Source organism: Mobula birostris, chromosome 17 (assembly GCF_030028105.1).
Source record: "Mobula birostris isolate sMobBir1 chromosome 17, sMobBir1.hap1, whole genome shotgun sequence".
NCBI classification, from domain to species: Eukaryota; Metazoa; Chordata; class Chondrichthyes; order Myliobatiformes; family Myliobatidae; genus Mobula; species Mobula birostris.
The window spans coordinates 44,997,932-45,024,200 of record NC_092386.1 but is presented as its reverse complement, the minus strand read 5'-3'; the positions used below and the strand labels follow the sequence as shown (position 1 = coordinate 45,024,200).

Below are 26,269 nucleotides of genomic sequence, written 5' to 3'. Positions count from 1 at the left end.
ACCAGCTACACCCTTTTTCTGAAATGTTGAAGAACTTGTTCATGTCATAACTCTGCTTCTCTTGCTCCTGGGTTAATTATAAAGCTTACAGACATCTCTTCTTTCTTTACGTCTTGGCTAATGATGTTTGATTAGTCTTCCATTATTTACAAAAAAAAGTATTTCCGAGTGGCAACAGTCATTGTGCTCCAGAAGGCACAGGTGAACCCAAGAAGCTTTCTTAGGCATTTAACATTCCATTAAAACAGGGATCGTTGTGGTTCTGTAAGATGTTATTACATCAGTAAAGTTAATTTTTTTTAAGCAAATATTATTTCCAATAATAGAAATGCCAGGGAAATTTGTCCAATTATTTCACCCTTTAAGGATTAGGCCTGCTGGATTCTTAATTTAATAAAACTGTTATTTTGGCATCCTTGAGACATTGGTTGTTCTGGACTAGCAGGTTTTCAATACTCTTAATATTTCATATTTCTATTGCATGGTTATTAGATGATACACAGATATATAATAAATTCTTCAACGAATCTGCTATTTAAATGGAATGAGGAATGAATGCACAAACTCCAGCTGCAAACCCGCCCACATTCCTAACCGCTGAAGTTGTAGTCTCCAGCTTTGACTCTAGATGCACACAGCACTTACACTCTAAACCGCAGCTCACATTCAGGTAATGAGGGAATCGGATGCCAAACCATCAGCAACCCGGGCACCTGATTTTCAGAGTACTGGAGGAATACTGCACCATCAGAAGTGGAATCTCCTGGCCGAAGATGCCCTACTCTTATTCTCCGAACACATAAGATTTCTGAGCATTATTTGCAAATTGATCACATGAGTCGGCAATGTGACTTTAAAAAATGCCTGGTCATTGTCACAGTACTTTTCCTGGAGACTGCTGTGAACAGTTTCCAAAGTTACAACCATGGGAGCACTCCAGAAAGCTTTTCCTTGGTATCCTGAGAGTGAAATCAATTGGAAAGTAAAGATCTACAGGTGCTGGAATGCTGAGATACACATGATGTAAGGCAAAATCAGTGAAACGAGAGATAGAATTAAGTTTCGCGCCCTATTCCGATGAAGAATTGTTGACTCGAAACTTCAGCTTTTTCTCTCCAAGATGTTGCCTGATCTGCACATACACATTCTTTTCAGTTTTTAAAATTTTGATGCAAATTTCAGATTTCTTTTCTCTGTTGGGGCTTGCAATTCACCCCCCCCCCCTCCCCGGATTAAAAACAATTCTGACCAATCCCAGAGTTCAGGCAGCCATGTCCCAAGCGACGGAGAATCCATCAGTTCTCTTTGGGAAACCTGTGCTGAGGATGTATGAGTGTAGTCGGTGGAAAACCCAGGGGGGCACCACTCTGGGAGATCAACCCCACCGGGTACATGTCAGGCTGGGATTTAAAATTAAACTGACAACAGTTCGAGGTTCCAGAGCGAGGAGTAAATCACACCGACTGCGTTAATTATCACCTCCCAGAATGATGGCAGACTCTAGCTCCTTGTGTGTAATCGCATCATGGCTAGGCGTGTTCTGAAGTTGCAAGAAACCTTATCAGCAAGGATACGAAACTGCTGTGGGAGGATTATAGGCAGCTTTACTGATTTGCTGCCCTTTCCACAGGAATTTCAAATGTTTTCCAGAGAGTCTGCTCTGAGTGCTCTGAGAAAGAAGCCCCTCCTCTTCCCTGGGCTGGCTTTTCAGGGGATTGGTTACAAGTCTTAGAGGTTAAAGGTACCTTCTTCCCTCCAGAAGTTTGTGTGTGTTTGTGTGGTTTGCCAGTCAGCTCGTTGTGTACCTGCCTCTCTCTTTCACGGTACACCACTCAGTTAGGCAGGATGGCAGACCGAGCTCCTTTCGACACCAACCTGATCACCGTGACCCGCTTCGTGCTGGAGGAGGGCAGGAAGGCGAAAGGCACCGGGGAACTGAACCAGCTTCTTAACGCTCTCTGCACTGCTGTCAAGGCGATTTCCTCGGCAGTCAGGAAAGCAGGCATCGCCAACCTGTAGGTATTCGCTGTCCAGCTGTTACTCCACTTAGCCTTAAGAGAGTCAATGTATTATTTGGTGGCTTTACGCAGCCACGTGATGTGCTTGCAGTAGTTTTCTAAAACTTGTAACACGGTTCCAGTTTGATTTTGGGCGCTCTACCACACGTTGAACGTAAATATAATAAACCATTCCCATCATTCTTTTTCGGTTGCAGAACGTACTTTGAGATAAGGATGTGCAGAACTTTTGCAAAACATGCTAACTCTGCGACAAAATTGCTGAGATTGACCAATACACGGACCCCTTCCCCCACGTCAATTGGGGATCCGTCTGTTTGTATTTCAGTGCTATATAGTTTTGTTATGCGAGAAGGAAACCCCTAATTATGTTTTTTTTTAAGTTCTTGCTTCAGTGCAGGTGCTATTTCAGAAAAAAAACCATGTTTGTTTAGAAGTTTGGATTCAGTCCCTTTCCTTTTGGGGGTGTGTAATGCGTATTTTCCAATCGGAATACGCACTCGTACTCCAGGAAGTGCTGTCTCATGCTTAGCTCGACTTAATTCGTTCTGAAAATCGTTTTAAATTTTCTAAATATTCATCTCCAATCTATAACTACTCCACCCTAGTTTAATATCGCATTGCCAGGGTAAGCCTTGAAATCTGAGGTACGGCTGTTTCATTCTATTGTTAATTACAATGCAATTCGCCTTTACGCATCCCCACTCTGGATTTAGGATTCCAGTGTCACTTTTGAGCCCATCAGTTACTTTTATTGACAAAGTTTACACCCGTTTAAAAATGCATCGTCTTATTTGGTTGGCAATCAGTGGTGAGCGGTGTGTTGCAGGGGTCGGTGCTGGGCCCGCAACTGTTCACGATATACATTAACGATCTGGAAGAGGGGACGGAGTGTTCTGTATCTAAATTTGTGGATGATACTAAATTGAGTGGAAAAGCAAATTGTGCAGAAGATACGCAGAATCTGCCGAGATAGGTTAAGAGATTGGGCAAGGTCTAGCAGATGGAGTACTATGTTGGTAAATGCGAGGTCATCCACTTTGGAAGGAAAAATGAAAGCAGATTATTATTTAAATTGGTAAAAAAGATTGCAGCGTGCTGCTGTGCTGAGGGACTTGGGAGTGCTTGTGCATGAATCACAAAAGGTTGGTTTGCAGGTGCAGCAGGCTATCAAGAAGGCAAATAGAATGTTGGCCTTCATTGCCTGAGAGATTGAATTTCAGAGCAGGGAGGTTATGCTGCAACTGTATAGTGTGCTGGTGAGGCCACACCCGGAGTACTGTGTGCTGTTCTGGTCTCCTTACTTGGGGAAGGATATACTGGCTTTGGAGGCGGTGCAGAGGTTGATTCCAGAAATGAAGGGGTTAGACTATGAGGAGCCTGGGACCGTACGGGCTGGAATTCAGAAGAATGAGAGGAGACCTTATAGGAACATAAAATTATGAGAGGGATAGATAAGATAGAGACAGGAAAGTTGTTTACACTGGTAGGTGAGACCAGAACTAGGGGACATAGCCTCAAGATTCAGGGGAAGTAGATTTAGGACAAAGATGAGGAGGAACTGCTTTTCCCAGAGAGTGGTGAATCTGTGGAATTCTCTGCCCAATGAAGCAGTGGAGGCTACTTCAGTAAATAAATTTAAGACAAGGTAGGATAGATTTTTGCATAGTAGGGGAATTAAGGGTTATGGGGAAAAGGCAGATAGGTGGAGATGAGTTCGTGGCCAGATCAGCCATGATCTTATTGAATGGCGGAGCAGGCTCGATGGGCCAGGTGGCCTACTCCTGCTCCTGCTCCTATTTCTTATGTTCTTGTGTCCTGTTAATAAGGTAATGTTTCATTGAAACTTGAATTTTTTTTCAGAAAAGAAGTTGCTGTTTACCAGATAATCTTAGGTCTCAAAGGAACATTCCATTCATCTTTTTTTAATGAAGCTTATCCAACGCTGAAGAATGATAAAATGTACCAATTACGTTGTCTTCAGGGTGTTAAAATTTATCAAGTTCCAATAATTTCAATAGGTTCTGCGTGACTAAGTTACATAGAATATTTTCTGCCCTCTTCTCGCTCTACTCTTCACATCTGCCATGTGTTTTACTCACATTTTCTTGGCCTATTTGCCTGCTAAAAAACATTGTACTAAACTGCACTTTATATTGCAAGGTGTTCATTTTAAGCTCTGATCTATTGCAGACTATGCTTGTTGATATCCCAGATAATTATGTTTCATATTCATACATCGGTTGTATAGATAATCTATTCCTAAATGGTTACACTTGTACCCAGTCCACTAACTTTGTTCAGCTCAATCAGTAGTCTGTTAGGAAAGGATCTTCTTGAAATGGTGCTGTTCATTTCTTTAGACAATGGACAATAGGTGCAGGAATAGGCCATTCGGCCCTTCGAGCCAGCACCGCCATTCACTGTGATCATGGCTTATCATCCACAATCAGTACCCTTTTCCTGCCTTCTCCCCATATCCCTTCGCACCGCTATCTTTAAGAGCTCTATCTAACTCTTTTCTGAAAGAATCCAGAGAATTGGCCTCCACTGCCTTCTGAGGCAGAGCATTCCACAGATCCACAACCCCCCGTGTGAAAAAGTTTTTCCTCAACTCCGTTCTAAATTGTCTACCCCTTATTCTTAAACTGTGGCCTCTGGTTCTTGACTCCCCCAATATCTGGAACATGTTTTCTGCCTCTAACATGTCCAATCCCTTAATAATCTTATATAAAAATGAGAAAACAATGGATAGAAGGAATATTGAATGGCGTTAAAAGCAGACTTGAGTTCTTTAGTCATTGTGCAATCAAATGTATCCACAAACTCCGGTGAAGCAAGGAAACACAGTAATTGCCATCTCCTACTTGAAGATACGAAGCCAAACCAATTATGGTCAAGATGACCATGAGCTTTCAGTTCTTTCCATTTCAAGTAGAAACATCTGCAGTATTTATGAATTAGCTGCTTTTGGATATATCAATATATCAATATGTTACTGGTGTGTCTGAATTTGGAGAAAATTAGAAGTGCAGTTTATGACCCTTCTATTAAGTTTGAAAAAATTTGGAGGCCATTTATTCAGCATTTTCATTTGATGTAATTTGATCATTTCCAAACTGGTTTTATTTCTCTGTACTGTTGTTGGAGGGGAGTGGAGGCGTCGACGCTGAGGTTTTCTTCTTTTCCATTTTTAAGTTGTTAGTTTTGCCCAAGTCTTTTAGTTTAGTTTAGTTTTTTTTTTCTTTTGGGATGGGTTTTTTTTTTCTTTGTCTTTTTCCTTTTTTTTTTGCTTTATATTGTCCGTGATCAGTTCTACATGTATGGGAGTTTTGGTAATTTCCACTATTTGGTTTTGCAATTACTCTTTTTTTAAATGTAACAATACATCTCATATTATCTATTATTGCTATGTTTTGTTTCTATATTTTGAAATTAATAAAAAGATTGAAAAAGCAAGAATATGTTACTAAGAGCAGAATGAATACTTTCATTTCTCCCCCATAAAAAGGTGATTGGTGACAACTTTATTAGATTTTTCAAGTTATGGTGATCTTCAGAATGTATCGGGACATAATCAAAGTTCAAAATAAATCTGTTAACAAAGTACATATACCACCATATCCTACCCTGAGATTCATTTTCTTGCAGGCATTCACAGTAGACCAAAGAAATACAATAGAATCAATGAAAAAGTTATACCGAAACAAAGACAGACAAACAGCCAATATTCAAAAGACAAACTATGCAAATAAAAAAACAAATAATAACAATAATAAACATTCCAGGATGAGCCCACTATAGTTTTGTCTAGCTTTAAACCCACTCGCTAATTTAGAGAATTGGATAAAAATAGGATGCCAAATTAAAAATAACGGAACAAATTATATCTTGACACACCTTTGTAAGTTTATTCGTAAATTTTGTCAGCTCCATCTTAGGTACTAGCCGACAAATTACTCAGGATATCTTCAAGGAGTGGTGTCTCAGAAAGACAGCACCCATTATTAAGGACCTCCAGCACCCAGGGAATGCCCTTTTCTCACTGTTACCATCAGGCAGGAGGTACAGAAGCCTGAAGGTACACGCTCTGTGATTCAAGAACAGCTTCTTCCCCTCTGCCATCCGATTCCTAAATGGGCATTGAACCCTTGAACACTACCTCACTATTTAAATATATATTATTTCTGTTTTTAGACTATTTTTAATCTATTCAGTATACATATACTGTAATTGATTTACTTATTTTTATTTTTAATTTTTTTCTTCTATATTATGTATTGCATTGAACTGCTGCTGCTGTTAACAAATTTCACGTCACATGCCAGCGATAATAAACTTGATTCTGACTTTGATTCTGATTCTATACATGGACAATTTGGACCATAAGACCATAAGACAAAGGAGCAGAAGTCAGCCATTTGGCCCATCGAGTCTGCTCCGCCATTTTATCATGAGCTGATCCATTCTTCCATTTAGTCCCACTCCCCCACCTTCTCACCATAACCTTTGATGCCCTGGCTACTCAGATACCTATCAATCTCTGCCTTAAATACACCCATTGACTTGGCCTCCACTGCTGCCCGTGGCAACAAATTCCATAGATTCACCACCCTCTGGCTAAAATTTGAAATTATACGCCCCCTTCATCAGTAAAGCTTAAGCTATTAATTCAAATAGTGAAACTTCTAAAGGTATAAACATGAAATTTTGACTAGATAAGTGCAGAACATTAAACATAAAGAAAGGTGCAATAGAGCTAGTAGAATATGAAAGAGAGCAGCAGGTAACAATACAACCGATGGATGAATATGAAACATCATTATCTGGGATATCAATGTGCAAAGAAAATAGATCATAGTGCGATGATAAGGAAAAACTTTCAATGGGATTTACTTGAAGGCTTAAGAAAATCTGCGAAACAGAGCTCAATAGTGAAAATATAACAAAGGCAATAAACACTTTCACTGTACACATATTAGTGTATTCTTTTAGTGTTATATCTTGGTCCGAAACCAATCTAGAAAATTTATAAAGAAAAATAAGAACTGAAATGACAATTGTTTTATTTTTATATCATGTAAGTAGTATATTTACATCAACTAAAACAGAATTCAGCTCTCCAAGCGAGCGTATGCAATTCTGATAAGATGTGCACACTATTAAACTTAAATGAAAGCATAACCCAGAAAAATGAAGAAATTAACACTATAGAATAAAAAGTTAACCAATGGAAGAGCATGACCCTCCAGGGAAGACATCCCCATGATCTGAGCAGACTAGATGTTGACAAGGAAGTGTCAATTGCTTGGCTCAGAATTGGAGACCTCTTCCCAAAGATAGAGGGATTCCCTGTAGCAATAAAGGACCAGGTAGTTAACAAAAAAAAATAAAAATACATAATAAGAGACCAACAAATTCAAGACAATAAATGCAGAAAATGCCAAGAGAACCCAGTAACAATCCAGCACATCCTGCAGCAGTTTAACTCAATCTGATAATTTACACAGGCACAATCAAGTGGCAAACATCAAACACCAATATCTTCCTTTAAAATACAAACTTATAAAAGACACCAGACTAGAAATACAAGTCTGATCCAGTTTTACAGTCAGAGTCCTACAAATTATATTACAGCCATTATCACAGACAGGACAATCCATATCAACCATCAAGAAAAATATTACATGATAAACGAACAAGAACAACTTACTTAAAGATATAGCCATTCCAAACATACACAACATACAGAAATCAATAAGTGAAAAATACCAGAAATGTGTTGAATTAAAAGACTATGCAACATTAACAGGGTACAGATTGTCCTAATAGTATAGCCAAGCAGAAACAACATCCTGGTCCTGATCAAAAAGCTATAGAACCTGGGCCTTTGTACCTCCCTCTGCAACTGGATCCACAGCTTCTTAACCAGAAGACCGCAACCTGTGCGGATTGGAAATAACATCTCCACCTCATTGACAATCAGCACTGGCACACCACAGGGATCTGTGCTTAGCCCACTGCTCTGCTCTCTACACCCATGACTGTGTCACTAGGCATAACTCAAATGCCATCTATAAATTTGCTGGTGATACAACCATTGTTGGCAGAATTTCAGATGATGATGAAAGGGTGTACGGGAGTGAGATGTACCAGCTAGTTGAGTGCAGCAACAACCTTGCGCTCAACATCAAGAAGATCAAAGAGCTGATTGTGGACTTCAGAAAGGGTAAGATGAGGGAGCATGAACCAATCCTCATGGAGGGATCAGAAGTGGAGAGAGTGAACAATTTCAAGTTCCTGGGTGTCAGTATCCCTGGCAACCTAACCTGGATGCAACATATTCATGCTGCTATAAAGAAGGCAAGACAGTAGCTATTTTTCATTAGGAGTTTGAGGAGATTTGGTTTGTCAAATAAAACACCCAAAAATTTCTACAAATGTAGCATGGAGAGCATTCTGACTGGCTGCATCACCATCTAGTATGGGGGGAGCTACTGCTCAAGGTCCAAATAAGTTGCAGAAACTTGTAAAATTAGTCAGCTCCATCATGGGTACCAGCCTCCATAGTATCCAAGACATCTTCAAGAAGTGGTGCTTAAGGAAGGTGGTATCCATCATCCCCAGCACCCAGGGCATGCCCTCTTCTCACTGTTACCATCAGGAAGGAGGTACAGAAGCCTGAAGGCACACATTCAGCAACTCAAGAACAGCTTCTTCCCCTCTGCCATCTGATTTCCAAATGGACATTAAACCCATAAACACTACCTCACTACCAGTCCTGCAGAAGGGTCTCGGCCTGAAATGTCAACTGTACTCTTTTCCATAATTGTTGCCAGGCCTGCTGAGTTTTCTCTAGCACTTTGTGTGTGTTACTTTTTAATTTCTGTTTTTTTTCACTAATTATTTTAACTTAACTATTTAATAGACATATATATACTTAATGGAACTAAGTTTTGGTCTCTATATTTATTTATCATGCATTTCATTGCACTGCTGCATAAAGTTAACAAATTTCATGACATCATGACATATACTGGTGATATTGAATCTGATTCTGGTATCATCCCAAAGTCACTACACAAAAGCATTAAACAATTAGGCACACACAGCAATAGTTATGTGAATCCTCAGAAATCAGCAATACAAAACACCACTAGAGTAGTTCGAAAGTCCCAGCAATTGAGAATTGAGTGTGCATTGGTATGCCCAGTACCTCAGGTTTTACCAGCTTGAGTTGAGAGAAAATAAATAGTAATCATGATACTAAGGACATGAGTTATAGAGTCCTTAGATTGTGAAATCAGTTCAGTATTGAACTGAGTGAATCTGTGCAAACTTCTGAGAAAGAAGACCGCCATGCCTTCTTTGAAATGACACAGAGAGATCCTCTGAAATGATAATGGCAAGGAATTTACGGCCATCCATCTCTGATCCCGTAATGAGATCTGGCTCATTGTCACTCGGTTTCTTCCTGCTGTAATTGATAATCAGCTCTTTGGTTTGCAGACATTGAGAAGTCAACACTCAGTAGAAACTCCTATCCTCATGTTCGGTGATTAGCTTTAAAATATAATACAGATTATTGCGATATTCGTGATATCTGTTCCTATTATTTCATATGAAGGGCATACGTTCCCATGTGAGAATCATGAACAGTCATATCCTAATTGCAGCTGCCAGAATCAATAGAGTTTACTGTTTTAAGATTCAGTTGCACTAAACTACAGTACAGTAGAGCTTTATCACAGAAGGAAGAGGATAACTGGCAGTCAGGACTGGTCAGAGACACTGACAATAGTACCGTTGCCATGGGAACCCGTGTGGAATGAAGCATATTGCATATGCTTCTCAGATAATTTAGCTGTGTCTGAACTGTCCTTTTAAAGCAGGGGTTCCCAGCCAGTGGTCTATGGACCCCTTGGTTAATGGTAGGGGTTCGTGGTATAAGAAAGGTTGGGAACTTCTGCTTTAAGGCATCCTGCTATTGTATGACTTTCAGCATTTAAAAGGATATCTCAGACATTATCTGAAAAGCATATCACATACAAGAAAGTGTAAGCAAAATTGTATACAATACTGTCCCTGCACACGTTCGGAAAAAGCAATGGGAACATCTAGAATTGTACTGTAGCATTTCTGAGCTTCCCTGAACAAAATTCTGAAACACTGAAAGCCAGTTTATTAATCTGCATTTTGAAATTAGTTTCTTTTAACAGCACTTCCCCTTAATACCATGCATTACATGTGACATCTATTTCCTAAATTAAGATTCCTAAATAGAATGACTAAATAATTGTAAGTTTACCAAACTTCATACAATAATGTGTAGTGTGCTAGCACTGTCAGCATTACACAGCACATCTTTACTGTTTTAGGGAAAGCTACCCATTAATTAGCCTGTGAAATCTAGTCCACTAAAATACATTGTAAACTGATTTAGTCAGCATGAATTAGATAAATAGATCTTTCACTAAATGAATCTGATTTTGTTCATTTGTAAACAAAAATCTACAATCCTTTAGATGGGTTTTTTGAAGGGTTATTAATAATTAATTTGATACTTCAGTTAGCTTTTCCCTTGTGCATGGAATTTGAAGTGCAGAGTGTCTGGGTATGGGTGGGAATCACAATCAGAATAAGATTTATTATCTCTGACACATCTTGTGAAATTCATTGTTTTAAACAGCAGTACAGTACAAGATATGAATAATTAGGTTAGAAAACAAATGAATAGCACGAAAGGTGAATTGGGATGAGGGTAAGGACACACCCATTCCCCTTTGTCTTTAAACCTACGAGATAGGTTCTTATGTGTAACCTGCCTTGCATTACTAATGATTTCTGGTCCGTGGTGTCCTGAACTATATTGCTGGTGTGACAAACCCCTAATTTTTTGCAAAGCTGCAAGCGCTCTGTATATGTTCTAGACTACATCACATTCTTGCCGAGCACTCTTTAGTTTGGAGTATGCTTTACTGATTGTATTCTTCAGTACACAGAACTCTTATCACTTGGACCTCTGAAATGTTGCAATGAAGATCGAAAATATTTGCTAACCAATTAATTATTAGCTCATTTCAAAACAGCAGCAAACCTCCAAAAACTGTAATATTTTTAAAACTTTAACAAAGCTTTTATTGAACAAAGAAATTTACAAGACAAATTACACCAGCATAGCTTTAGTTTGAATGTTGACGTTGGATTCTTCAAATATGTAACAGAAAATCGCAAAATGAATGGAGAATCAAGGTTTTTAAAAGAGCTTTCAATATGTTGATTAATTAATAGAGATACATTGACACAGAAAACAAGAGTACAGTGGATAGCAAACTTGTTTAAAGATGGAAAACAAAAAGAAATAAGGGATTAGGACATAGAACAGTATAGCACAGTATAGGTCCTTTGGCCCATGATATTGTGCCGACCCTTTAACCTACTCCAAGATCAATCTAAACCTTCCTTCCCACATAGCCCTCCATTTTGTTTCATCCATGTGCCTAGCTAAGAGTCTTTAAAATGTCCCTAGCATATCAGCCTCTACCACCTCCCCAGAAACACATTCCACACACCTACTATTCTCTGATAAAAATCTAGTTAGCTATTTTGTGAGGCAGAAGGGAGAGAATGGAGAGCCAATGGGCATTTGGTAGAACCTCTGTTCAGAATGGACTGCTCAGAATACTCTACAGACTTTGGAATCAAATATACAATAGCTGATGAAATGTCATCGACCTCAAATGTAAACTCTGTTTCTCTCTGTACAGGTACCACCAGACCTGCTGGCTTCCCTTTTGACAGATACTGCCAGACTGACTAATTTCTTTTTGTTCCATCCCTTCTCTGGTCAGAGGCCCAGCCACAGGGAAAGGATCCAAAAGAAACCTGCTTATTAGTCCCTGCTTGGGTGTCTTCTGGATGATGTAGCTGCAAACACGTACTAAGGAGATGAGTTCCAGAGGTGCTGAGAGTGGACCATCAAGGCAGCATCTGTATGAGTGGGCATAGCAGGGAAAACATTCCAGTAATTGCAGTGATATCTCGTGCAAAGGACGATGGTTACGGTTGTTAGTACTCAATCAATTCAGCCCCAAGACATCATTGTAGGGCAATTTCCTAAGCCTAGAACCCAGGTTGATTCATTGATGACTTTTCTTTGCATCATAAAGACATTAGGCATATTTGCCTATTGCTGACTAAATGTTCAATTGTACTCACAACTCTTCAGCAAGTGAGGCAATCTATCTATGTAGCAAGACTTAGAAAACAGTCAAGCAAGGGCAAATAATTGCTAAGTTAGATTTGTGCTATAGAAGTGTGAGATACTACTGCATCCAGCAAGAGAGATTCTAACCACTTATCCATTACTGAGTTTTCCACAATCAAGTTCTTGGGATTACCATTAAGCAGAAAGGCATCTGACCCAGTTGAATAACTACTGTGGATTTAAGAGCAGATCAGAAATGAAGCACTTCCCACCACCTACAAAACAGAAGATCAGGTGTGAAGAAATACAGTCCTCTTGCCTTAATGAGTTTAGTTCCAAAAACTCATTAATTTTATAATATCCAGGACAGAGCGGGCTGCTTGATTTTCATTACATATATCATCCAAAACTTTAATTTCCTTCACTACCAGAGTTCAGGGTATGACCGCGGGGTATACCTCCTATAAAATGCACCACAGTTATTCATCCAGACTCCTCTGGCAGCATCTCACCAATCTCTGAGGACTACCATAAGAATGAAAGGGCATTAGGTCCATGGGAACACAGATACCTGCATGTTCCCCTCCAAGTCATACGCCAGACTGACTTGGAAGCATACTGCACTTTCTTGATCATTGCCAAGTATAAACCCTGGGAGTACCTTCAGCGGAAGCAATGCTGTGGTTCAGGAAGGTGGCTTACCATTCCCTTTCCTATGGTAGTCGGGAAGACAACACACTGGCCTCGTCAGTGATGCCTAGAATAATGAAGAGAGTGGTAAAAATATGGAATTCACCTGGACACGGACTGATTAAAGGAAAACTGTACAGTTGCTGTTAGGAGAAGTTAAATAAACAATGAAAGGAGAAGGAAATAGGATGATGGTGGATTGGGAAAGGAAAGATGGGCAAAGGCCTGAGGGGAATAAATGTTGGCATGGAATGGTCGAGCTGTATAAATGATTTCTATACCAATTAGTTTATGCAAAAGTACAAGAATAAAAATACAATTAAGAATATATCCACAGTATACCTATGTTAAAACAACTGGGAACAGGTTCCCACCATTCATTAATATCGCGCTCAGGTGGAAGCAATAACCTCAATTGTTATATTCACTTTTCCCAATCCACTAGGAAAAGATTTTGTTTTCACTATTTATCTTTGGATAACTATGTTTATTCCTTAACAAATGTAAGTATATTTGAAATAACTTTTGATTGTATTCCTTGATTTCATTTGGAAATCTACTGACGGGTAATTTTTCTTCAAGGCAATAACGGAACTCCAACAAATAATGGAGGTGACAAATAGGGCTGCAAGAATTTAAAAGTGTCATAATTTTGTTTGAAACAGGCACTTAAAATTCATTGTGACATATCTCGTTGTTAGTGCCTGTCTCTATATCAGTTTTAAAAACGCAAACAACAGGAATTCTGCAGATGCTGGAAATTCAAGCAACACACATCAAAGTTGCTGGTGAACGCAGCAGGCCAAGCAGCATCTCTAGGAAGAGGTACAGTTGACGTTTCAGGCCGAGACCCTTCGTCAGGAAACGTCGACTGTACCTCTTCCTGGAGATGCTGCCTGGCCTGCTGCGTTCACCAGCAACTTTGATGTGTGTTGCTTCTATATCAGTTTCTTCTTTTTCCCTGAAGTCCATAGGTGGGGAAATAGGGCTGTAGTGAATTCATAATAGCCTGCTTTGTCTAATTTCCTGAGGGGAATGTAAAACAAACCAAACCAGAATATCAAGTCATAATTACTAAGCCCAAAGCATTCTATTTACTGCGGCTGCCATACAGGATTATCTTTTAAACATGTCAGAGGGGAAAGACAAAGCTGATGCTTTTGGAGTCAGAAAGACTTAAAATGTTTACAGGTTTATTGAATTTCTCCAATTTAATTCCTGTCAACTTTTAATGACTCTGTAAAGATTGGCAGACATAATCAGCCGTGTTTACCTTTGCTATCTTTCTAAAGTTTACACGGTTTTAATAGATCTGCTCAGTTTAAAAGTCTGCTTTCAGTTATCTAGTTTTGCTGACACAATCATTCTTTAAAGTTTAAACTGCAATGCATGGAAGATAGGTTGTTTTTTGGTCTGGGGTTGTCGCAGTACAATCTAGGTAGAATATGTAATCTGCCTGATGAATGCTGTTCTCCAAAAGCCAGGATCATTTTCATTATTTTCATAGGAGGGAGGAAATCACAAAATCAGGTATAAGGCATGCAACTAATTGTCTCTGCTACAGCCTGAAAGATATTTTAAATGGTTACAATTTAAATCTTAAATCCCATTCAGTCAGCTTGACTGAATTTCTTACGTCCTTCACATACATGAGGAGTAAAAATAAAAATCTTTACGTTACATCTCCATCTACGTGTGCAATGTGCAATTATAGTAATTTATAATAAATAGAACAGTCGATGTAACATAAAGGCAAAGGAGACAAAATAGATAGCTGATCATGCACTTGCAATTTTAAATTGCCTGACATTTTGGAATAAGCAACTTGGATACATTATGTCATTGGCAGGATAACTTTAGTGCTCAGCCCAGAATTTTCTGCTCTTACTTGTTGAAGCAACCAATGCTATAACCTTGGTGAAAGGTTTCTACCCAACTTGCCTCAAAATTTTAAAATGTAAACAATTATACAGAAGGATGTGTCAGAAGCTTTGAAATAATCTTCCAAGGTTCTTTGTGTGACAATTTATGTACAGAAGAGAAATTCAACTTATAGCCATCTGCTTTGTGTGTAGCATTCATTTTCAACCTTGAAACTTTCACATTCAACCTGCTTTGAAAACATCAGAATTTTCTTGGTCTGACTGACTTCTTTGACCTACCAAATCATGATCTAAAAGAGAAACCTTAAATGTGCAAATTAGGTTCCAATTTTAGTTTTAGGACCCAGAATGTAAAGTGCTGCCTGATCTAAAGAGATGGGGCTTGAAGAACTACCCTGTCCAGTGTGACCTAACCAACAGAATCAATAGGACTTCTAGGAGCAAGGCAAAATAAAAATAAAATGGTTTACATTTTTAAAATAACTGTTGAGCCTAAAATGAAACTTGGGATTCACTGGAGAAAGGAATCAACCATTGGCTATCGTGAGCTTGTTCCACTATTTAGTAAAATCAAATCGCACTAATCCTGTGCTTCATCTACTTTGCCAGTCGTTCCAAATTTCCTTTGATTTCCTTGATGTCTTAAACTGTCATACTCAGTCTTGAATATGCTCTATGACTGAGCACACACCATCCTGTAAATTGGAGAATTCCAAATATTTACAATGTTGTGGGTACCTCCTCATTTCTAACCAGGTGTCCCATTTTGCTGAGATTATATTCCCTAGGTCTAGACTCTTAGGCTTGAGAAACTACATAATGCTGAGGAATCCCAACAGGACAGAGCTCCACCATTGCACTCCACAAAAACCTTGAACTTACAATGAGTCAGTGCAAGTCTGAGACTTAACTCAGAGCAGCTGGCTGCAAGCTGAAGCTTCTCTTTAACAGCCAAGCATAAACAACACCATTCAGCACATTATAAGAAGCTATGAATAAGATTAACATCTAATTTCTGTAGATGTCTTTGCATAGCAAATATTTCTTTTTATCCAGGGAAATTATGTACAATGATACTAACGCCTAATTTCTTTTCTAGGTATGGGCTTTCTGGAGGCAGTATCAATGTAACAGGAGATGAGGTGAAGAAGCTCGATGTACTTTCCAATGACATGGTAGTAAACATGTTAAAATCCTCCTTCAGTACATGTGTTCTTGTATCCGAAGAGGAAAAGAACGCTATCATCATAGATCCAGACAAACAGGTCAGTACAAAGGAAATTAATTTCTAAAATTTTAAGAGAAATTTTACAAATTTTAAGGAAAAGATTGTAAACTTTGTAAGATTAAACTTTATAAAATTTCTCTTAAAATTGTACAGTTTGTAGAAATGACAATTGTGGTTGGATAAAGCATGCTGTATAGGTTTATTTTATATACTAGACTGCATATGCTTCAAGTGTTGCATGTAATTTGTTGATTATCAATGGGTTAGAACTTGTTCATTTTGCATTATTCTCAGCTGGGGGTTTAACCTGATTTATCCTAGAGAAATACTGTGTTCAATGCCAGCTCTGTCATTTACCTCAATTTAATCAGAATGTTAATCCAGCGGTGCCATTGTAAATGACTGACATATGGTTCATGCATTTAACTTCATGAAGGTTGTGTGGGGATATTGCATCAGAGAATTTGCGGTTAGTTCTTTCCCCACACCCCATCCCTCGTGGCTCTGCACATCTCAGCCCTTCTGCCTGATGACCATCTTGCTGAGAGGCTAGGCATTTGGAAAATCAGAAATGGCACAAGGTATCATTTGGATGTGGGAGTTGCTTGAAAAACCAGCATTTATTCCTCATCCTAATGGGCCCTTGTGAAGGGTTGGAAGTACTCCCAAAGATTGACTGTGTAAGGATTTTGTTGTGGGTGTGCATTTCAAAACTACTGCATAGTTGTTTTAATAGTTTTCTTGCAAGGTAAAGAAAATTGGAAGGAATGATAATGCTACATTGACAAATATATCCTTACTTTCAGGGAAAGTATATTGTTTGCTTTGATCCACTAGATGGCTCTTCCAATATTGACTGCCTTGTTTCCATAGGAACAATTTTTGCTATTTATAAAAAGGTAAGCATGACTTGACATTTTTTCTATTGCCTTGCCAAAAATAAATGAGGTGTGAAAAAATAGTTCTTTAAAAATATAAATACATTGATTTCACCAGTGTCGAATGTCTTTGTCCTTCGGCAATTGCAGAGATATATTACTGACTGGATATTTTATAAGGTTTATGTAAAGCTTCATTAATTACAACAAGGTGGCATAGTATTGGGGGGTGGGGTGGGGAGTAGTCATGTGAGGGCAGTCACAGCTTCAGGCTGGCCAATTCTACAATAATGCCTTCAACAGTGCAACAAATGTCAAACCCATCATCAAATCAAGTCTGCTGGGGTCATCTACTGTATCTGGTGCTCCCAGTGTGGCCACCTGTATATCGGTGAGACGCGACGTAGATTGGGAGACCGCTTTGCCGAGCACCTTCACTTTGTCTGCCACAAAAAGTGGTCACCCATTTCAACTTTACTCCCCATTCCCGTTCCGGCATGTTTCAGACCATGGCCTCTTCTACTGCCGCGATGAGGCTGCACTCAGTTTGGAGGAACAACACCTTATTTTCTGTCTGCATAGCCTCCAACCTGATAGCATGAATATCGATTGCTCAGACTTCTGTTAATTGACACCCCCGACTCTTTCACCATTCCCCATTCCTGTTTCCCTCTATCATCTTAACTGCCCATTACCTCCCTCTGGAGCTCCTCCCCTTCCCTTTCTTCCATGGTCTTCTGTCCTCTCCTATCAGCTCTTTATCTCTTCCACCAATCAAATTCCCAGCTCTTAACTTCACTCCCCCCCCATTTTAACCTATCGCCTTGTATTTCTTCCTCCCCTCCCCCACCTTCTTACTCTGACTTCTCCTTTTCCTCTTCCTTTCCAGTCGTGATGAAGCGTCTCGGCCCGAATCGTCGACTGTTTACTCTTTTCCATAGATGCTGCCCAGCCTGATGAGTTCCTCCAGCATTTTGCATGTGTTACTTCGGATTTCCAGCATCTGCAGATTTTCTCATGTGTGTGACCATGTGTAATAATTGATCAGGTCCATTTCTATCTTGGGTGGAGAACAAAACTAGTTTGACAGGTAAAATTTTCCACTTCCAAGCAGTTAATAGGAGGCTGGATAATTTGGTGGTTTCACGGTCCAGTTGTTTAAACGGGAATTTCTTGCTACTATAAGAGTGTAATATTCTCGCAGCTCCTTGGATTTACTGCATCATTAGTCAAGAGGCAGGGAGAATATTAGATTGGTGTTAAATCCAAAACTAAAAATACTGACTCAATGACTTCATCAATGTGAGCTAAATAGAAAATTAGTTTGATGTGGCAGCTTTGTAAAATGCTGAGTATATGATCTTAGTCCTACATTTATTGAATATATCTGATTCTGGCCAGATTAGTCAGCTCAACCTGGCTCTAACCAACTAGACAAAGTTTGTCTCTGTTTGGTTTGCTTAGTTTTCATGGTAGAAGTTCCAATTATCTCGTATGCCTCCCTCGGTCAGGATCGACCATCGATGTTGCATGCTAGCTGTCTAGATATGCAAGCCTGGGCAGTATAATATGGAGAGCAAGTTGTTGCTCATGTAGCAAACTCCCCCTCTCCATGCATCTGATGAACCCAAAGGAACAGCAAAGACCGATACATTTTGGTGCTACCAGCATCGCAGGAGTTGTCAGTCAGCATTGATGCAGGACTGCCTTAGGGACTCCAGCTCTGGAATTTTCCCTCAGGGTTTACTCCCTAAGCCTTCCCCATTAGCGGGGAAGACAGCAGAGGTTTGAGATCAGAGTTTTCCGTCTCTTAGGTGAGCTGCCAACCTCAGCTGACAAGCCCCATCTGCCCAAAGCGATGGTTTTAAGGCACCAATAACCCACCATTGCCCCTTTTCCTGTCAATAGAAATGGTTTCGCTGGGCTTAGCAGCTAAGCCACACGTGAAGGCCAGGAAGTGGACTTGGTTGTCAGGGGCCACACACCTTTGGGAACATTTAATAGGTAGTGGGACCTTGTCCCCATTGCCACCCCAACCTATAAAAACCTTAAGGAACCATTACCAATATCTGAGTAGAAGGAAATGGCAACACCTAAAGTTTGAAAGAGATTCGTTTCACGGTGCTAATGTACACACATGGGTCTGCTGACCAGAATGACCTATTCTGTAAAATTCTACTTACTTCAGTTTCCACTTGGCTTGGTTAAAGATCCTGTCCACACTTCTATTTGATCAAGAAAATTAGGAATTTCTTAGGACTAAAGCTATCATCAAAATTGATGCATCATTGCAGAGCCTCAAGTATCCTTTGTGGGAGACACCAAGATGTGTTTATTAGTTTTTCCTGTAAAATTTTACTGGGAAGACGGTGGGGCTGTTTATCTGCACATCATGATCGTTAAAGTACTCTTTGGTTTCTTAAATGATTGATCTTGTTTGCCGCTAGGTTCCTGAAGGGAACATCAATTGCCCATTAGTATTTTTCATTTATTCTTCAATTTCTTTTAATAGACATGTGCCTCTATTTCCTTTTTATGTCCATAAAATTTTAGTTTAAATCTGCTTTGTTCTTTGCTAAACATCAGCTAAATGAATGACCTGAAAAATTAACTCTGTAACATCCACTCCAAAGTGGAATAAATGATGAAAGGAGAAAATCATTCCTTTCCCACTCTTAACCTAATGGGTGTGATGTTCCGAAATCACAAATGAAACAGCCAAATATTCCTGGTTTAACTTCCATGCCGTGCTTTATCTGGTAGACTCAATAGAGTGAGCAATTTTAATTCTGGGATTGACGATGTTGCTGGATTAGGGTTGAGGCTGGGGAGATTAGGCCTGTTATTGCTGCAGAGATAAAACACCAGTTTCCTATAGCCACAACCTCCCCCCTCCCCCTCAATAAAACACAAAGTTCACATCCATTTTGTGCAAGATTTGACTGGCCCATTAATCAGTGCTAACAAAAATGTTCTACCTATAGCATAGCGGTTGGCGCATCACTGTTACAGCTGAGGGCGTAAGACCTCATTTACGACATCATCTGACTTTGTATATTCCTCCCCACGAGCATGTTGGTTTCCTCTGGGTGCTCTGGTTTCTTCCTACGTTCCAGGGATGTACCACTTAGTAGGTTAATTGGCTGTTATAAATTGTGCTGTGATTAGGCTGGAGTTAGATAGGTGGGTTGCTGGACAGCACGGCTCATTGGACCTGAAGGGCCTGTTCCACACTGTATCTCGAAGTGAAAAATAAATAAATATAATCCTGGCTATGGTTGTGATATTGATCTCCCCATTCTTGGTTTTCAAATAAAGACAAGATCAAACTCATACCATTCTGCCCTTCATTGACCAGTAGTTGCAGATACTCACTAATCAAATTCATGCGTGAAGGATAATCCTTCATAGGAAGGCTAAGAAGTTCTGTTTTGGTCACTGCCTGTACTATTAGGACAGGTGGAGGGAAGCTGTATCATTAACGTTCCAACGTACTTTTAGAATGTAATGTGTTTTTCCCCTATCAGATAAAGCTGGTAATGTGTCCTTTCTGTATATTCAGACTTCTGATGGCCAGCCAAATGAGAAGGATGCTTTGCAGTCGGGTCGTAACATCATAGCAGCTGGTTATGCATTGTACGGCAGTGCCACAATGCTGGTATTGTCTGCAGGAAATGGAGTGAACTGCTTCATGCTGGATCCAGTAAGAGCTTGAAACTTGCATTATTTGCTGAAAGTAACAAAAATGAAAAGAGTCATTCCATCAAATCTATTTGTGATTAGTAAACGGGAAAAAATCTATTGTTGTTTCTCCACTACCACCACCCCTACACCTCTCCCCACCCCGCCATGTCGTGCAATCACCTTTTCGTTCATTGTATTTTTTTGCTCCATCCATCGTTAAGAAAAATAAGTTTGTAACAGTTCCTTATCGTTCAACCCTGTCAGTACCATTCCCTGACTCAGATCACATAGCACTACAAATTGACTTACCTTACAAATGCCCTGATCAATTCTAATTCCATCTCTTCTACAGGGACTAGGTTCCAGATTGTAACCCCTCTCAATGTAAAGCAAAATGACACATATCAATTCTTTTCAGTTTTACTGAGTGATAAATCAGTGCTAATAAAAGATTTCAGTCTGTAATTCAGAGTACATCTGTAATATTGACTTTTTCCATACTTGGGGAGATTTGGAATGGTCATTGATTGCTGGCCCGTAATTAGCCAGCAATCAAAAAATTCTGGTATTACTTTGTTAATTTTTGTTAACGGCTGTCTTTGTTTACCAGTGGTAGATTCATGCTTCCAAAGATGTGTGAATGATTACCTATAATAAATTAACAACTGGGTTTACATTCTTTGCACAATCTACTCCTCCATGATAACTTGTGTGGACTACAGATCATAGTGCTACCTGTAACATTTTCAGATGTGATAGGAAACTTTTGACAGCTGCTTCAATGATAGAATGTTTATTCTACCTTGGAAATAGTGATACTGGTTCTTGGAACTAAACCATTTCAATTCAGACCAATCAGTGTTGTTTGTTCTATCTATGCAAATGTGTAATCTTAAATCTACTCAGGGTATAGATTAAATCTTTTGCACTGGTACAACTGAGACTTTGGATGTCAATTCATCCTCCATGCTGTGCATTTATAACTGACTTTAATTAATAATTTGTAAATCTAGGCTATTGGAGAATTCATTTTGGTGGACAAGAATGTGACCATGAAAAAGAAGGGAAATATTTACAGCATTAATGAAGGCTATGCAAAGTACTTTGATCCTGCAGTTACAGAATACATAACGAGAAAGAAATTTCCAAAGGTATGGTGAAGAACATTGTACTTGTTTAAATAGAGCATGCAGCCTCTTTCATCTATCTAAAGTAGCAGATCCAAGATGACTGTATGTAACAGGAGATGGCATGGTCGCGTAGTGGTTAGCACTCCCATGAAACGCATGGGATCTCTCCAGGTACTTTGGTTTCCTTCCACGGTCTAAAGGAGTACCGATTGGTGGGCGAATTGGTCATGTGTTTAGGCTAGGGTTAAACCAAGGGTTGCTGGGTGGCATGGTTCAAAGGGGCTGGAAGGACTATTCTGTAATGTAACTCAATAAATAAAATAAAGATGTACCTCACTTTGACCCACAGGATGGCAGTGCTCCCTATGGTGCAAGGTATATTGGGTCCATGGTTGCAGATGTTCATCGGACCCTGATGTATGGAGGGATCTTTCTGTACCCCGCCAATTCAAAGAGTCCCAAGGGCAAGGTATGACTGGAGCCACACAAACCAACTCTTCAAAAATAAAATGTAGAGTGTTCAAAACCCACTCGCAAACATTTATTTTCTATGACCTTTGCCAGGTGTCTGTTAGTGATCTCCTGGTGTATTTATTTAACTGCATATTCTGCAAGCAATATTTCAAGATATTCTCCTTTAATGGGTTCTTGACAGAATGTATTCATTCATTATTGTGGGTTTGTAATGCAAAGAATGGGAATAATGAGAGTATGAACACTGAATTCTGGTATAAGTGTATAGAGAAGTGCAGAGGAGTGTGTGCCTAAAGCGTTGAACTAGTAGGATAGCTAAATCAGATGATAAAGAAGGTATGTAGCACTCTTCCTTGTTGCCTGCGTGCATAGGATGCAAGCATAGGGATATCAAATGTAAAGTCTATAAAACATGAGGACAAACCTTGAGTACAGATATACTGTAGCTTTTTCTATAAATGCTATTTTCTATAAAAAGTAAATGCAGTCCTAATTTCTATTTTAGCTTGGAAGTCACAGTTTTAACTGACACTTCATGGTCAACTTCAAAGCTGTCTATTTCATTATGTTTCAGTTAATTCAGGAGACACACCATACTTTCACTGTCTTCATGTGTTTCAGCTGCCCTTAATTCAGGAGACACACCATACTTTCACTGTCTTCATGTGGTTCAGCTGCCCTGTAGAGGGCCCTGTGTCATCATTTCCACCTCCTACTCATAGCAACCTCCAGTGCAAAATCTCTGGAAATATTAAATGAGCAAGTACAACAAACATGAGAAAGAATTCCAGTTGGGCAACATTTTTTGTTATAGTCACCTTCCCAAATTTAGCCTCCTAAACAGAACCAACATGACTATACGTGTCAGGCTTAGACTGGGTCAGCTTTGGAAGAATCTGCAAGTCCTTGGAATTATCAATAAATTATCGCACTAGGGTTGAACTATTAGTGACCAATTGGACACATGGACATCGTGGTGTCCTTCAATGCAGGGTTAAGTGGATATGTGTTCGTGGATCAGGATTCTTGTCAAAGGCCATGCTGAATCAGAGAGCAAGAAAACTATAGGTCTGTGGGCTTTAGCCAAATTTATTCAGCTGCAATTTGTGAGTTACTTTGGCGTTTCCTACCACTTTGTACCTTATGTAATGGAAGAGAGTGATGAGGCAGAAGAAGACAGAAAAGTTCAGGAGAGAGAACCAGAAAATGAGTAACAGCATCTTTCTAACACTCACAGAACAACCATATTATCAGCCAGGATGACATAATGCCACAGAAGTGTTACTGAGACTGCTTCCCCAGGGCAGTAAGGTGCCTCATCCATCATCCTAAACATTAATTCCCTTCATCATCAACACACTTTGGCTCCAATGAATCCAATTAACAAAATGCACTACACTTACTCACCTGGGTTACTCTGACAGCAACTCCCAAACTTGCACCCTCAACTACCAAGTTAGACCAGTGCTGCAGGAGCATAGAAACACCACCAGTGATATGTTCCTCTCTATGTCACAAACTATTCTCACTTGGAAATATATTGCTGCTCCTTTGTTGTTACTGGATTTAAATCCTGGAACTCATTTCCCAATAACGCTGAGAGTTCCTTCCCAATGTGGACTACAGAAGGTGTTTTAACACTACCTTTTCCAGGACAACCTGGGATGGGCAATAGATATTGGATTACTCAATATACCCCGATCCTGAGGACTGAATAGCTGTTCTTTTTTAAAATCCAACACATTTTGACATTACTGCACTCTGTTGCAGGGAATTCCTCTAACTACTTCTTTATGTTGTCTGGTTGAATGGTTTGACAGAGGTAGTACGTTTTTGAGGAGAAAAATCACCAAGTGATTTGGGATTGCTGCTCAGTGACCTCTCCTAAAAAAAAATACTCAGACTTAAGAATAAGGCCAATAGGGTTTGTGCTCACTGGGAAATATATACTTAGGTCATGTTCCTGATGACTGGGAGGGGAAAGAACTGAAAAAAAAATAGCTTTTACTTCACAAACTAATTTCTTGAATGCTCTTTTTTTAGCTTCGACTTCTATATGAGTGCAATCCTATGGCATACATTATAGAGCAAGCAGGAGGTATGGCCACCACAGGAAAGGAAGCAGTGCTGGACATTGTACCTGAATCCATTCACCAACGGGCACCAATCATAATGGGGTCCAGAGATGACGTTCAGGAGTACCTCAACATTGTAAATCAATCTTCATAGAGGCATGTAATGAAGAAATGTGAATGGCAAACTCTGAATTAAGAACCTGGACCAAAGATAGTTAATTTCATCCTTGCAGAATAACATTTCAACAATAATCTGAATCAGATCATTGATTCCAATTCCTAGAGCTGTCTGTGGTGTAGTTGAGGTCAGCATAGTTTTTGTATGTCTTTATATAACTAAGTGAACAACATCTGTACCATGTACATACATTAATGAAGGAGTAAAAATAAAGACATCGATCATTTATTCTTCTAGTCTTTATTTCATGACTTTCTTTCATATTTCAATGGCTTAACTGAAAGTATGTATTTTATTTGTAAAATGAATGGAGATAATAACAGAATAACACACAATAATGTAGTAATTTAAGTATACAGTTCATTATTTCAGTGTAATAAGATGCATGCTAACTTCTAAAAGATATAGACGTTCTAATAATCCCTCAATGAGCTTTGGTAAGTGTGTTCTGTTGAGTTTGGTTTGAGTCATAAAGCTTAATAATCAATAAACTGCTGGTGTTGGAAATCTGAAATAGATTGACACTGAATCTGACACTGAAATAGTTTTTGGCAGGCCAGGCTGCATCAATGGTGGACAAACACAGTTAATATTTTAGGTCAAAGACCATTCATCTGTACCCACAGATGCTGCCAGACCTACTGATTGAGTCCACTGTGAAATTTGGAAAAAGAGAAGCCGAAATCTGAGGTGTTGGTATTTCAGTGGAGTAAAGGAAATTATAGTGGCATGAGAGAGGAACTGGCCAAAGTTGACTGGAAAGGGACACTGGCTGGAAGGATGGCAGAGCAGCAGTGGCTGGAGTTTATGTGAGAAGTGAGGAAGGTGCAAGACAGGTATATTCCAAAAAAGAAGAAATTTTCGAATGGAAAAAGGATGCAACCGTGGCTGACAAGAGAAGTCAAAGCCAAAGTTAAAGCAAAGGAAAGGGCATACAAGGAAGCAAAAAATAGTGAGAAGACAGAGGATTGGGAAGTTTTTAAAAGCTTACAAAAGGAAACTAAGAAGGTTATTAAGAGGGAAAAGATTAACTATGAAAAGAAGCTAGCAAATAATATCAAAGAGGCTACTAAAAGCTTTTTCAAGTATATAAAGAGTAAAAGACAGGTGAGAGTAGATATAGGACCGAAAGATAAGAAGATGGCGCGGAACTGAACAAGTATTTTGCATCAGTCTTCACTGAGGAAGACATCAGCAGTATACCGGACACTCAAGGGTGGCAGGGAAGAGAAGTGTGCGCAGTCACAATTACGACAGAGAAAGTACTCAGGAAGCTGAATAGTCTAAAGGTAGATAAATCTCCCGGACCAGATGGAATGCACCCTCATGTTCTGAAGGTAGTAGCTGTGGAGATTGCGGAGGCATTAGCGATGATCTTTCAAAAGTCGATAGATTCTGGCATGGTTCCGGAGGACTGGAAGATTGCAAATGTCACTCTGCTATTTAAGAAGGGGGCAAGGAAGCAAAAGGAAATTATAGACCTGTTAGCTTGACATTGGCAGTTGGGAAGTTGTTGGAGTCCATTGTCAAGGATGAGGTTACGGAGTACCTGGAGGCATATGACAAGATAGGCAGAACTCAGCATGGATTCCTTAAAGGAAAATCCTGCCTGACAAACCTATTACAATTTTTTGAGGAAATTACCAGTAGGCTAGACAAGGGAGATGCAGTGGATGTTGTATACTTGGATTTTCAGAAGGCCTTTGACAAGGTGCCACACATGAGGCTACTTAACAAGATAAGAGCCCATGGAATTATGGGAAAGTTACATATGTGGATAGCGCATTGGCTGATTGGCAGGAAACAGAGAGTGGGAATAAGGGG

At 39.5% G+C, this 26,269-nt stretch overlaps 1 protein-coding gene across 1 annotated transcript; it reads left to right on the top strand.

The window, feature by feature from the left end:
• Nucleotides 1-1,732: 1,732 nt before the first annotated feature.
• On the top strand, nt 1,733-24,673 carry LOC140211654 (fructose-1,6-bisphosphatase 1-like). Its single transcript, XM_072281651.1, has 7 exons — nt 1,733-2,015; nt 15,898-16,063; nt 16,833-16,925; nt 20,467-20,607; nt 21,602-21,739; nt 22,068-22,187; nt 24,236-24,673. Exons 1-7 carry the CDS (start codon nt 1,846-1,848, stop codon nt 24,419-24,421), a joined length of 1,014 nt encoding a protein of 337 aa, XP_072137752.1. The 5' UTR covers nt 1,733-1,845; the 3' UTR covers nt 24,422-24,673.
• Nucleotides 24,674-26,269: the final 1,596 nt, after the last annotated feature.

Coding starts and splice junctions, on each gene's coding strand:
- LOC140211654 (XM_072281651.1), top strand. CDS start 1,846: ATGGCAGACCGAGCTCCTTTCGACACCAACCTGATCACCGTGACCCGC. Junction 2,016..15,897: donor AAAGCAGGCATCGCCAACCT/GTAGGTATTCGC, acceptor TTTCTTTTCTAG/GTATGGGCTTTCTGGAGGCA. Junction 16,064..16,832: donor TCATAGATCCAGACAAACAG/GTCAGTACAAAG, acceptor CCTTACTTTCAG/GGAAAGTATATTGTTTGCTT.